Raw genomic sequence first — 14640 nt, 5'->3', positions numbered from 1 at the left:
GGTAATTGATCAGTGTTCTTCTATAGATTTTGGTTTAGAGATTCAAATTTAGGAGTATTTTTGTTATAATTGGAAATTTCTGGCAAATCATTTTTCTTCTGTAATCTTCGGCTCATCTGCGTTTCTCTTAAAGATTCACAGCAACCGCTTGTCCGAAACCGCTGTATTTCAAGCAGATGAAAATTAAGATTGCCCCATTGTAAGGATTATAAATTGCACTCATCGTGCGGTAGGCTTAACAACTGATGAGAACTACAATTTTCCTAGCCCAGAAAACTTCTTTTAAAACACCAACATTCTATTCTTTACTCCCTCCCCAATTTTTACTTTATTTTTCAAGAGAAAAAATTTCCTCCGTTTTGCCTAAAAAAAAAAAAAGCATTTGCAACGATCGCACGACGTGGAAACATTTTTCCAGGAGGGGTCGTGTCGCGCAATTAGGAAAGGTGAATTTCCGTGTTTCCGGCTGGCCACGGTTTTTACGTGGTCGTTGTTTTTTTCCCCTCTTCTTTTTTTCATTTTTTTATTTCCTTTTTTTTTTTTTTTTTTTTTTTTTTTGTATTTATTTCAATATTTTACAGCAACATGTATATTGTCCACGAAAAGATTTTTGAAAATTCTAATTTACGTCGTCAAATTACTAGGTAACTATACATAATACCGACGTACATAAATGAGATAGATAAATTGATGAAACACGCGAGGAGAAACAAGAGAGAAATCAGAGAGAAAGACTGATCACTTTACCGATGGTTTTCAAAGTGGTGCATTCGCACTTACGCGGCGCCGTTTCGGTAATCAGGCCGATTGGACAAAATGGTAGGCGCTGTGGGGGTGCGCATCATGCTGAGCTTTCAACCTTTAACATCGCACATAGTACTTTTATTCCTGTAAGATCGATATCGAATTATCGAGTTAACTGACAACCGCGCCAGTAACATATTCCCAGTTAGATTGCTAATGAAAAGCTATTTTCGGAGAGTGGATCATGTTCATCATTATTGCTCGAATTTACACAAATGATCAAAATTTTCAATCGATGTCGTGTCTTCCTATTCACCCTCATCTTGATACCGAAAACCAAACAAAACCAAATCATTTGAGACTTAATTAACTTTCTTACAGATCGTTAAGATGTAATCCAGCAGAATAAGGATGAGTGCAAAAATCGCAAACGAACGTCACAATGACGATTACGAGAGAAAATATTTTCAAAGATAAGATTAATACCATCGTGGATCCGTAGGAACGATAGAGAAACGTTAACGTAGTATGCGTGCACCTATTGTATGTGCAATAAGAGATGTACGTTACGAGCAATCCATATTATCGCGTGCGAGCACAACGAACCGAGGACGTTTCATCAAAGCGCCATAAATGTGCTTACTCAAGAAGAGCCACATACGTATAGGAATAAGATAAAAAGGCTGTGTAGGCGTCGTATGTACCATGAAATACGGACTACACCGAGCTAGAGAGCATCCACTTCATTCATCAATTTATTAATTTACCGACTCGTTGAATCCTTCGACTCGACAACGTATCTCTCTCTTCATGTACACAGATACCCGATGATGGTGTAGGGGGAGGCGGGGGCGAACTGGCACAGCTTGCCGGTCAGTCGCAATTAAGTAGCCCGATGCCCTAATTGTACCTGTACGTTGACATGTGTAATTACTTTGTGGCTATATACGCATGTGAATCAAAGGACAAGATTTTCTAAATTAAAATATTTATTACCTTGATGCGTCAATAGTACAGTGTGATGATTGTCAAACGTATCGAAAGATCGAAGAAAACTTGGAAACTAAAATTATTTTGAAGTCATTTGAAAATGAACAATTTGAATGATGTTGTTCCTTTCGTAACGAAGGAATTGAAACACGAAAAAGCGAAAGAACGAGAAATTAAGAAATTTAGATAATATATATATATATTTCTCAGTAAATGTCTGTATCAAATCAAATTCAGGTGTTTATCTTTCGAGAATGAATTTGTTCAATTAAACGTGTGTAAATCGAACTGTTTGCCGCGATAACAGTTCTCCGTTCCTCGAACGCGTTTCGTGTACCCATTAGGGATAACGATATCTTTAGAACGAAATGTTATCGCTAAAAGTCAGGTGTGTACCGGTGCATCCAGTGCTCGATCAAAGCGAGTCTGCCGACGACAACTCAACACCGCTCTTTCTCTTTCTCTCCCATTATCGATCTCTGTTTCTTTCTTTGTCTTTCGAGAAGTACCTTTTTAGCAAACTACAGTCAAACTTATCGATCAATTTCTGGCCTCTCCGTTCTTTTTCATCTTTTTCACGACAGACACGTTCCATGTGAAATTATAACACCTTCGAAACGACAGTTGTGTCTTATAAATGTTTAATACTACGACAACCGTCATAGTGCAACACGAATTTTTATGCAATAGTGAAAAATTAAAAAACATACGACACGCAGAAATACAAAATATAGAATATCCGAAGGAACATATTCATTATAATATATTTAAAAAGGTCCTCTTTCTTGATCTTTACGAAAATGCAAATTTCTGATGATCGGAAAATTTTCGAAGGTTCTTTTTCGTAGACTTTGGAAGACCGTTTTACAAGCTTAGTCTTATGTATATTAGTTAGATGATCATAAAAGTGGAAACGATATTCCAATTTTTTTTTAAAGCAACAGGGGTACGTTGTTTGGTAGTTACGGTACTGGTATACTTAGTCCTTATTCAGAGATGCAATGGATGAAGGTGAGGCGCGAGGGCAGGCACCTATAACAAAGATTCATCGGAACCGGTTTCGTGTTCTGCCTTTTTTTTACATTCCCGAAAGAGGCCCCGCCGAGCCACGGGTGTGAAAACCGACACCCACCCCCACTTGTTATTTTGTCAAAACAAAGCCCTGCGAAAATTATAGGAATCACGCAGCATCATCAACTTGCTCTTCTCTCTTTTTCTCCCGCTGAACATTTACTCCTGTCAAATTATTCCCGACCGCACACGTTCTCGGTACATTTTCTAGCCCAGCCCTGATCAAACGTAATGCCAAACGAATTCCATCGTTCCACTTTCCATTCGATCGAAACCAAACGCCATTTTGCTAAGTAGATTTTAGCAAAATCTGAGAAGAAAGAGAGAGAGAGAGAGAAAGGAAAAAAGAAAGAAAGGAGAAGGGAAAGAGAAAGAAAATATAAAATTATTAACTTGCTAATAAAAGAAAATGTAAAAATAACTCTAGATACTGAACTATTTACTTTTTATATTATCATATTATTTTATATTATTGTTTTATAATTTTCTGAATAAAACACTTCTGAAGATTAAAAAATGTACTGTTTTATTATTTGAAACATAATTTTATCATTTATCAACTTCTGTATATAATTCACTTGAAAGCTAATGCAAGAATAAAGTACTTTCGCATATATTAAAGCCTATGCTATATATTAATCATTTTGTAATTCTTAAATAAAGTTCTTAAACAATATGTTTGATCCAAACGATATCTTGATTTTCTCAAGAGAGTCAATTACAAATGCGACAGTAATTTTAAAATAAAACCAATCAAAAAAATATTTTATACATTAACTTTACTGAATTTTACAGAAATATAATGATATCTCTTACAAATTTTAAATCAAACGCAGTTTGCAAAAAAATTAAACTATTGATTATAATTTGCAAATTTTTATACAAATCATAGTCACAAATCAATTGGAACATAAAAAGAAAGCTAAAGCTCTAATTATGGACGCAATTATAAAGATTAGTCACAAATTAATCAGCTTAATCAATTTTTTTCGCAATTAGTATGTAATGTCCAATTTTGAATGTGGTGGCGCCATCTGTCGGTAAACTGCATCTGCAAGTTATTTACAAAAATGTTTATTTGGGCATTTTACCGATTAAATTGGATATAGAAAGAAAGCTGAAGATCTAATTAAAAAGATACAATTACAAAAGTTTATGAATTAATCCTCTAAATTAGCTTTTTTTGCAAATGAAAATTTGATCAATTTACGGGCACTGAAACGCTAGCGCCGCGTAGCGATGAATCGGTGGAACTAAAGTCTATTGCTCTCCTTCTCGCACACTAGTGCGCTCCTTGTCTATCGATAGTGGCGCCATCTGAGGAGTTCTCAATTTCACCTGGAACTAAAAGGACAAAATGGAAAAATCCAACAGATGGCAGCACTTAACCTTCGTAGACAAAGAGCACAGTAGTGTGCGACAAGGACGGATATATGTCACGTGTCAGACAAGGAACGCAATTACGTACAACAAGGACGGAAATAACGATTAGTTCCATTATTTCACCGCTACGTGGTGCTAGTGTTTTAATGTCCATAAATTGAAGAAATTTTTATTTGTAAAAAAACTAGTTAAATGGATCAGTTCGTGATCTTTCACAACAACATTCGTGAAATTAAATCTTTAGCTTTCTTTTTAGTGTTTTATTTAATTTACGACATGCATGTACAAAGGTTTACCAATTCTACTCAATAGATTGAAACACTGGTTAGAACAATATTTTATTTTTCAGGGACTTTATTTGAAATTTATTTCAGAATTAGAAATTCGGCTATTATATTCACTACATATACACATACATTATATTTTACAGATTGTGCAAGTGAATAAACAGCTGACTGAAACGTCATACACATATGCACGAAAGAAAGCGTTACGTTTTCGATTTCACGTGTCATGATAAAATTTTCATTTTTACAATTGTATGAAATCTGATTACGCATTTGACACCTCAGTCAGTGACGATTGAAATTCTTAGTGGCTGAAACATGAATGAAAACGTCGAACATTCTCAGCACGATGTTAGAGAAAATGAAAAATTGTCGAGCATCTTCCCTTTGCAAGAGTCCGCACGATGTTACTCCAATAGAGAAGTAAGTCCAATTCGTCCACGTTGATGCTCCTTGATCAGATCATCGTAGATCAGTTTTACAGAATAAAGCGTCCCGTACAACGTCTGAGGAGCAAAATTACTTGAACGAGAGGAACATTTTCGATATATTCCATTTCCTCCTTTCGCACGTGATTGTCCATCAACCATCGAACCCTATCCAATACCTGCATAAATTGCTCGACGATTTGATATTGTTCAGGGCAGGACTCAAAGAGCCACGATTACTTTGGGCGGAAAGGTGTGTTACTTGGCAGTTAGTGTTTCAAAAAACTGTAATGCATATTTAATTTTCGTCTCATTTACTCAGGCATCTTAATGCAATGTTCGAGAATATCCTTTTCCACGATTCGGAATTTTTGCCATTGGACGGTTATAGAGCTGCTATGAAAATGATGGGTATACGTTCTTACGATCCCTGTCCCGTTCAATTGGTCGAGGGATACGTAGATCGGGAAACTTTTTGCACGGAAGCGTAAGTGATAACTTCTCGTTGCGTTATCTGCTAACCAAGCTAACGCAAATGCAAAAGTGAAGACGAATGAAACGGAGAATATTCGTCCTTTTCAGATTGAACTGCATGAAAAAGGAGCTGTTGCACATCACGAATGAAAGTGCTAAACGTACACCGGCATGAACAAGAATATTTTGCGCAATTTTCTTACGTATTTTAACGCGTGCATATATGAAATATTCGAAACAGTTTATAAAATGTTCACAGAAAATTTTTATATATTATACGAAACCTTTGGTTTGTTAGCTGCATAATGAAATCGGGCATTATCATGATTGGACACTATTGGCAGATTTTAAAACTTTAATAATCTACGTAAAAACTGAAAAATATTTTGTGGAGGTCATAAAAAATATTTTAAACAGTCAATATTATTTATAGTTCAAATTTAACTAAATTGTAATTATAATAGCTGTGTCTCATTGCAGTAATAAGGAGATTTTAAGCGACAAAGTATAATTTTCTAAACGAGCCACTGCGCTGTTAGACGGAAATAATATCTGCTGAAAAAATGAATTTCTTTTAGTAACAAATATGATCAGCAGTTCTTGTGTCACGTTGGAGGAAAGTATAGAAACGAAAGGAAGCGAAAACGAGACGAAACGAGAACAGAAACATGACAAAGCCACTCGATGAGGCAGGCAAGAGAGAGAGAGGAGAGAAGGGTGAGAGTCAACAGACGAAGCGAGTCGAGGTAAAACGAGTCGACTCGAGTCGAAGTGGACTCTAACGAGCATGGTAAAGAACGTCAGGCTAGAGAGAAAGTGAGCGAGCGTGCGTGCATGCGAGCAAGCGAGCGAGCGTGTGCAATGAAACGATACAGTTCGAAAATAGTTGTGTACCAAGTTGTGTAAACGGTATTGGCACGCATAGCTGATCAAACTGTTCGAGAGTCGCGTGTTGCTCAGTTGCTCACCGTGCTGTAACGTTGCCTTGTGATCGAACACCTCGATTTTCGACGCATTCGACGGCAGTAAGCATGATCCTTCGAATCTTCTCCACTTCGTTCCTCGTGCCTACATCATCGTACAGTCGTTCGACGAACAACACGCAGTGTAAGAACAAGAGCAAGTAGTTTACGCTAGTGAATGGAACCTAAGGAGAGGACATTTTCGATTTATCTGATATTTCCCCATCAAATGTGTTTCGTGCCTTTGAAACGCTAGGCCACCGCTGCCATCGTCGTTATGCCATTTGTATTTTCCTTAACAACGATACTTAATGTAAAATCCAAGCATCGCGCTTTCTCGTAACGGAGATGAAATTACGTTAGGAGAGTGAAATATCTACATTTCGAAGAAAGGAGAACTCTGCTGTCGACTCGACCACCTGTATACGCATTTGTGTTTAATCTTTTTCCCTAGCAGAACACTAGATCTTTCATCTAGCGTATTTAACGTACATATGTGCGAGGAAAACGTACGCATTTTATACATGCATTTTCTCTCAGTGAAGTTGTAAAAAAAAAAAAAAAAAAAAAAGAAAAAGAATAAACGGAGCCAACGATGTTGAGACCATACACTACCACGAATTAAATCAAGCCTGGAATCTTAACAAGTGTCGAACTGGAAGATCTTGCCTTTGCAGAGATGCAAATTCGACAAATTTAGTCGAGACGAAGTTAAGAAACCGGAAAAATGAGAACGCTCACGTTCATAGGTTGTTTGATGCTTTTGCTATTTTTACTGATGTTCATTAGCATCGTGTCATCGGCCCCTTCCTATGAGCATGTTGCCCTTCAAGCTGCTGACCAATGCGATTGGATTGGAAGGTTAGTTATTCTTTGTTCTGATTATATTTTTTGATTTCTATTGATTTATAAAAATTCTACGCATTTGATTTAATATATTACGAAAGGTTACATTTCTATTTGACATTCGCATATTCTTTCCAACGATTTACTCTGAAGTGACGAACTCGCGCAATTATTTTCCCTCCAATTTCGCAAAAAAAAAAAAAAAAAAAAAAAAAAAAAAGTCTACGAGTTCCACCTTCTCATTTACATTTATGTACTTGTACACTCATGTACATCTTTTTAAATTCTTCTTGATAACGGGGCACGAAAATGTGTATCTAATAAATATATATATATATATACACATACATACATATATATATATATACATATAAACTTTTATTCGCGAAACCAGTCGCCCGACTTACGGTGAAACCGGTTTTCCTCGTCCAACGAACAAACACAAGCAAACCTAAGAAAGATCGCATGAGACTAGAGCATTCGATTTATCATCTCTTTCTCCTCTATAAGGGAGAACGAGTGACTTACGTGCACTTATGTATGTGTATTTATACATCTCTATGTATGCATGCATGCACAAGTAGAAAGAAAAAGACAAACTAAAAAGAAAGAACGATTACGTGGCCAACTGCAATTGTCGATAATAACCATTATCATCGTGAAAAGCGAAAGACCCATTTCTATTGTTGTAATTCTATTTCAATTAGAAATTTAAAAGAGAAGAATTCAGATGAGATAAAGCTAAATTTTTCTTTGAAGTATATATACATAATAATATAAAGTACTAAAATATATAATACATGTGAGAGGATGTACATTTAATCAGAACGCAAATAATTCCATGCCTGATTACGTTACAGCGGAGGTGGAGGCCGTGGTGTTCGGCCAGTGTATCTGCGATGCTCCAGAGGAACAATACTTTGGCGGTATCCGCGCGGAGCTTTGCGCATTGTTCTCTCACCCCCCGTTTTGGCTGGACTCGTATCAAAAGTTAATTACGAGCTGAACCAAAGGAAAGACAACGTCTATACAAGAAACGACACACATTCGAGTGGTAACGATGGCCCTTTTCGATTATCTGGTTTTCGTACGTGTACCAAGATTTCAGGACCGATAAGGGTATATCTGGAAACTCGTGGCAAACTTCGGTCGATATATTCACCGAGAGACGGCAAGGATGTAGCTTCGCATAGATGTTTTCACGCGAAGAAACAGCCAGCAGCGCTTTACATAGAAGCGGAGGAGTTTGTGTCCGGTGAACATGATGCAAGATTGCAGTATGATTTAGAATTACGATACATTGACAGTCGGCAGGGATTGTCGCGACGATTTAACGATGAGGAAGAAGACTGTAGACCGTGTTCTATGGATGAACTGGCCAAGGCTTATTGTCAAAGCGACTTCATAGCCAGAGGTACAGTGAGCGCCGTCCAGAGACAACCGAATTTGGATGCTGCCGAACTCGTTCTTAGAGTAACAAAAATTTTACGTCGAATCGAAGAGAATGAGGTAACAGAGGTACATCCTTCTTGTATCTTTCTTTTTTTCAATTGCATACATAGGTAGATCATAATATTTTCATGTAATTATTATCGTATGATAGTAGCCTGTACGATTAAAATTATAAAATTCATTGAAAGAAATTGATAAGCTCATGTTTGTGAATTAATGTTCATTTTGATGGATTTTGAAACAGAGTAACAACGATGCAGATACTACTGATTCCCATGATCGCAGAAATGTTCGTGTAAGAGTGCCAACTGCCTGCGATGCACGTCATGGACAAGGCGAGTTTGTGATAATGGCTAAACGAAGACTTGGTGATCTTATTCTTGTTTGCGCACCGAGGATAGAAACTTGGGCGAAGGCAGTCCGCGAATTGGAAACTGCACCATGTGTTCTCCAGAGTTAGCGTTTCCAAGTTCTAACGAAATGCCTGTAAATAATTTATTTTCTTATTCTGTGCTGTAAGAATATCGATCTCCAAACTGTGATATTGTTCTGTGGAAATTTTATCGTGAAGAAATACACAATTTTTTAGCAATACAAGTAACAATTTCGATTTTGTCTCTTATTATAACTTTTCATCCCTAGTTTTTAAGCAACTTTGAAAAATAACAATTATCAAAAATGAGACGTGTACTTTAGATTTTAATCTAGTCTGTCGTAAAAGAATTAAAAATCTAGAAATTCAAACGACTATGAATACACACACACATACTTCTTTCTAGGTCTTGTTTCATATATTAGACTTATAATTGCATACAAGATTAAAATTTCAATTTGTATAAGTTCACTTGCATTAAATATTGATTTAACGGACACATCATTATATGTACACACACAAAATGTCAGTATATCGCAGTGTAGAAATAATTTACAATTATTATGCTATGTTTCTCAAAACGGATAAATATACGCGTTTAAATCATTCTATATTTTGTAATTTTGATTATGAAATGATCAATTTACAATCCTGCATCATAGTTAATGCTTATAAATAAAAAGCATTTTATTTTTACTGTCAAATTCATACCGAGTTCATATTACTTTTCAAACATCGATACCATTAATTCCAAAATAATCATTGATGTCGTTGAGACACTATTGTCACAAATAAAAAACAGCAGTTCGTGAATTTTCTTCTACATGTTAAGTCCTTTTTTATTTTGCACAATGCAAGTTTCACACATTGCCGCAACGAAGGAATAACGCGATGCATGGTCCCAAGAAAATGATCAAAAATTGATATATTGAAAATTTGTGTGAAATTTTAAAATTACGAATTGATATCTTTATTCGATGCTCAAGAAACAATGTTTAGGAAACAAAAATTAATTACCATTTAGTACAACTTCAGTCATTGTTAATTTGTTTTTAATTCTTCGTTGGAAGTACTCGATTTGTTCGTAATCCGTGTTCGTTGCTTTTGGAATAGTCACAAATGTTTCTTCATTTTTGTTCAATTTCAACATGGTGTGAAATTCATCATAATGCGCATACAAGAAGAATATATTGCGATAGCAATGCTATCCGAAAAGCGTACACACGCGAAATTTTGCAACGATAATATATTTGTCATTTGCTGGTCGAATCTACATTTCAATTACGAATCAAATGCGGATATACATGGTAGTTCATTTATCAATGGATTATGTACAATACGACACGATAATCAATACTTTTGGTTTATGTGACTACCGCATTGTTGTATAAGGATAATTAGGACACAACGGTAAAATGAGATCGTCCATATTTGGTAAAACAACCAGTTTTTCAAATTCCCTGAGTAACTTAGTTTCAATCCATTTTGTTATGTAAACGATATTAACTGTTCTCTCACCAACTGCGGGCTTTACGGTGAGACTTACTTTTGGTACCGGTTTAAAACCATACCATAAACGATCGGACGGTGCTGGTGGAATGTTTAATGATAAACAACCTTCAATACTTGAAACGGTGACCATCAATCGAATCTCCGTATTTGAAACACCTTCCATAGCTCTTCGAACGTAGGACAACTCGGTTGCCTGACAATTGAAAAAATACAAAAAAAATGTCAAGAGATATCGATCTGAATATTATTAATTATAAGAGAATGCATCAAAACATACATGTTGAAAATATTTATTTGCAGCTATTCTATCGACCATACTGAGAAACTTCCTTCCTGACGATTGCGTAGATCTGCAAGAAACAAACAATGTAAAAGAACTACTATATATTGATATTGCTATTGATACGTACGTTGTTTCTTTGGCCACATTGTACGATTGTGTTCTAGAATTATCACAATCATCCTCTGTAGATGTTTCTGGTGTATCTTCCACGTCGCTGTCAAAAATTGGTGATCTAGTAACCATTTCATTTGGTTTTTTTGTTGAAATAATCGTATCATCAGGAACCGATCCGGTTCTTGTTAATTTCATCAAATTCAATTTTGTTTCAACAGTCATGGTCAAAGAACCTTTGTATGTTATATCTAAATCGAGCCAGAGACCTCTTTCATTGATCACTGGTTTTGTTACACTATGAATAACAGGAGCTGCCTGTCCTATTGTTATCTCTGAAACCAAAAGGCACTCCATAAAATATGGTAGTTTTATATTGGATAACTTGCGTTGTATTTTATCCTGTATAAGATGTATAGTTTCAGGACACTTGCGTACGTCAAAAAGTATACGAGCTATTAAACAATTGATCCAAAGTGTACTTTCAGCAGACGTGGAAATTGCACCTTCTGACATCGGCGAGCAATTATTATCCATGTATTTTGCCATATAAGCATTATAAGTAAGCTCAGGTACAGTTTCATGTGAATTATTAGCTGAAAAAGAGCTTTTTGATTCTGCGCTGACGATTTTATGTTGTGTTGATGATTGAGAGCTAGATATATTGGACGATACATCGATCGTGAACAGTAACGAATCATTCTTTTTGACGGACCGAGATGCAGCTAAAACTAAACGTCTGTACCAATCTTCTTTTTCACGATCAGTTCTAGCAAAAATAAATATTTTTAATTTATTTTTTCCTTCAACATCGTTGCAATGCTCCTCATCCTCATCCTCCTCCCTCTCCCTCTCATCTTCCTCTTCCAACTCGTCTTCCTCTTCTTCTTCCTCCTCTTCTTCATTTTCCTCCTCGTTCTTTTTGTTTCTTTTTCGCTTTTTATGTACTCTATCATGACAATAATTGCCATAATTATCAGTTGCTGCCTCCCCATCTTCTCCTTCTAATTTTTCTAATTCTTGTTTTTCTTTCCGTCCACTTTTTTCCTTCTCCTCGTTATCCTTTTCTACATTTACCTTCATTGTTATTTTCTTTCCTTCCTCTTCCTCTTCATCTTCTGTTTCCTCTTCGTCTTCCTCCTCCTCTTCTTCCTCATCGTCTTCCCAGTCATCTTTTTTTTTATTCCATGTTGTTATGATTGATTTTCTAGTTTTTATTTCACTTGGTACATCTTTTCGTTTCCTCCTTTTTTTAACAGTACAAGTGTAACTTTTCTTCAAGTCTCCCTTTATTCTATCCTCCTCCTTCTGTTGCTCTTTATAATCCTTTTTCTTTTTCTTTAACTTCTCTTCTTCATATTTCTCTGTTTCTTTGCTATTTACAAAACAATCTTCATATTTTACACATTCGTTGTCAAAATAATCGCTAGCTGAATCATAATCGTAATTTTTATTATCGTCGTCGTCTTCATCTGTATCTTCCATTTCTACAAACTCGGAGATTTCTTGTCTTACAATCGGCTCCTCGTGTTCCATATTGACAAGTAAAATTTCATTTTCGTCTTGCGTGTCTCCATCTAATTTTTTTGTATATTTTTTATTGAATTTACATCCAACTTTCTCTTTTAGGTCCACCTTATAACTATTTATCGAACATTCATCATTGGTTGTACTCTTCAGGATCACATTACAAATTAGCGCTTTCTTTTCGAGGATTATACAAATTGGATATTTTTTACTCCATCTTCTTCTTTTGATAAGCCCACAGGGAAGAAGTTCTATCTTTGCTTCAGTTAAATTATAAACTCTTTTTTTAACGAATTTCAATTTATGTTTTGGCTCGTCCCAGACAGCTTTCTTTGGTACTTTCATCCTGGTTTCCATAATACGCAAAATATTTCCCTCCAATCTAAAGAAAACTGACTTTGTGCGTGCCACATGATAATTATTCGGTTCATACTTATAAGGCAATTCATTTAACCAACCTTGATATCTCTCAACCACAGCATGTTCCTCCACAGCTGGGATCTCTAAGATAGGTATTGGTGGACTAGGAAGACACCCCTCATCTGGCATGGTGGTTAAAATCTTTTTGAATTTTGTTACAATGTCATAGAACGTAATAGTCACGAAGACACCCATCATAAATCCCAGTAAATACTCTGCTAATGGAATAACATAATAAATGCAGAAAATGGCAATGAAAGCAGCAATAGATTTATACGTTGCTTGACAAATTAACTGTTTAATCAACTGTGAAAATACAGTCTTAAAGTCTGTTTTCTTTGAAAATGCCACCGAGTAAGTATAGCTCTGTTGTGGAAAAACGGTATAATTATTATTGTTGCAAGGTGGTTCCGTATTTGATGGGTCATTTGCCAAAGAGGTAACATCTTCACTGACATTTTGAGAAAATTCAGAAGCTTCGATGCCACTCTCCACAGACTCATCCTGCAAACTTTTATCTTTCAGGCCAGTTTTTACTTCGGAGAAACCTACATATCTGGTTGCATTGCCTCTCTTACGAATATCGTCTGTCTTTTCGTCACAGGGTGTAACGCATCCCTGATCCTCTAAATCACTGATGCTTGAACTTTCTGCCTTGGAATTACGTCGTTTCTTCTTATCGCTTTTTATTTCAGACAGTTTCTCCTCGAACGTCTTGGTGATTTTCCCTTTAATATCGGAGAACACTTTCCATGGGTCCAGAGACGGCGGCGTACCTTCCAGCAGAATGTTCTCCGCACTGACGGATCGCGTTTCCGAGTTATTCTCAGAAATGTCCGACTCATGGATGCACCTCGACGGACTAGAGGTGACTTTAGACGAAATCTTTTCGCACTCGGGTGTTAATCGCTTCTCCTCGTCTGTGCTAGGATATATCTCTTCCAATTCGTCGTCGCTAGCATGGTAATGAATTACAGGAACTGAAGTTGCAATAGGTTTACCTTGCCGAAAGAGAAACAAACGATCGATCAAGTACCTTTTGTCATATCGCTATTTATGTTAACTCTGTAAAATAGATACTTATTTATCGGGTCTTACCTACTTATCTAAATTAGTCTCACCTTTTATCATGGCTAATGTTATTTTCCTCGGGCTGTGTTTAGCGCTCATGGTTGAAACGAACTGGTTCGATAATCAGTTGATTCGTAAACATCCTTTAACATGCATCACCACAAATAACGATCACATTTGCGATGACGATCATGTTACAATTTCCTCACGATATCGTGTTAACGTTTCAATCTTTCTTTATGCCAGACATAATCGAGGAAACATCTACGCGTTTATTCTCAATGTCTCAACTTTCGTTCTTATCTAGATATATGTTGAGTGCGCGCACATACGCACCTATAGATATCGCACTTACACCGATAGTAACGTATTAATATCGTTGAAGTGTATTTTCTTTTGTGTACACGCCTTGAATTTAATACCTTAGAATCATTCATACTTCCATCATTATTTATTCGCTTCATTTTACAAAATCTAGATATATTTATTAGATGTGTTTACGCGCAATATTTACCAACGTTATGACAGCTTCGTAAATAGAGACATAAATGTCAAAATTAACTAGAAACTGAAATTGTCGCGTTTGCGTTGTAATTACATACAATTGGAAATTACAGAATATTCAATTGTAAATTAATAAGCAAATGTTTCATACTTATTGTTAGACGTACAATTACCACATTATGCGCGTTGATATTACCGTGCA

At 36.0% G+C, this 14640-nt stretch overlaps 3 protein-coding genes across 5 annotated transcripts; 2 read left to right on the top strand and 1 right to left on the bottom strand.

Moving 5' to 3' along the window:
* Positions 1 to 4278: 4278 nt before the first annotated feature.
* LOC122536580 lies at positions 4279 to 5768 on the top strand. 2 transcript variants are annotated; one of them, XM_043669049.1, is made up of 5 exons: positions 4279 to 4512; positions 4619 to 4898; positions 4947 to 5156; positions 5226 to 5390; positions 5486 to 5768. In XM_043669049.1, the coding sequence occupies exons 2-5, from the start codon at positions 4798 to 4800 to the stop codon at positions 5550 to 5552; spliced, it is 543 nt and encodes a 180-aa protein (XP_043524984.1). In that variant the 5' UTR covers positions 4279 to 4512; positions 4619 to 4797; the 3' UTR covers positions 5553 to 5768. The 2 variants fall into 2 exon arrangements, with proteins under 2 accessions (XP_043524984.1, XP_043524985.1); XM_043669050.1 differs by having other exon boundaries at positions 4284 to 4512; positions 4960 to 5156; positions 5486 to 5766.
* A 136-nt stretch (positions 5769 to 5904) lies between these two features.
* LOC122536578 (meteorin-like protein) lies at positions 5905 to 9238 on the top strand. 2 transcript variants are annotated; one of them, XM_043669045.1, is made up of 3 exons: positions 5905 to 7200; positions 8046 to 8703; positions 8882 to 9238. In XM_043669045.1, the coding sequence occupies exons 1-3, from the start codon at positions 7067 to 7069 to the stop codon at positions 9095 to 9097; spliced, it is 1008 nt and encodes a 335-aa protein (XP_043524980.1). In that variant the 5' UTR covers positions 5905 to 7066; the 3' UTR covers positions 9098 to 9238. The 2 variants fall into 2 exon arrangements, with proteins under 2 accessions (XP_043524980.1, XP_043524981.1); XM_043669046.1 differs by having other exon boundaries at positions 5911 to 7200; positions 8046 to 8694.
* Positions 9239 to 10238: 1000 nt separating this feature from the next.
* On the bottom strand, positions 10239 to 14243 carry LOC122536570 (testis-expressed protein 2). Its single transcript, XM_043669031.1, has 4 exons — positions 13985 to 14243; positions 10933 to 13864; positions 10800 to 10872; positions 10239 to 10715 (listed from the first exon to the last, which is right to left on the bottom strand). Exons 1-4 carry the CDS (start codon positions 14031 to 14033, stop codon positions 10383 to 10385), a joined length of 3387 nt encoding a protein of 1128 aa, XP_043524966.1. The 5' UTR covers positions 14034 to 14243; the 3' UTR covers positions 10239 to 10382.
* Positions 14244 to 14640: the final 397 nt, after the last annotated feature.

Source organism: Frieseomelitta varia, unplaced genomic scaffold, assembly GCF_011392965.1.
Source record: "Frieseomelitta varia isolate USP_RPSP 00005682 unplaced genomic scaffold, Fvar_1.2 scaffold_851, whole genome shotgun sequence".
NCBI classification, from domain to species: Eukaryota; Metazoa; Arthropoda; class Insecta; order Hymenoptera; family Apidae; genus Frieseomelitta; species Frieseomelitta varia.
This window is presented reverse-complemented; position numbering and strand designations above follow the sequence as displayed.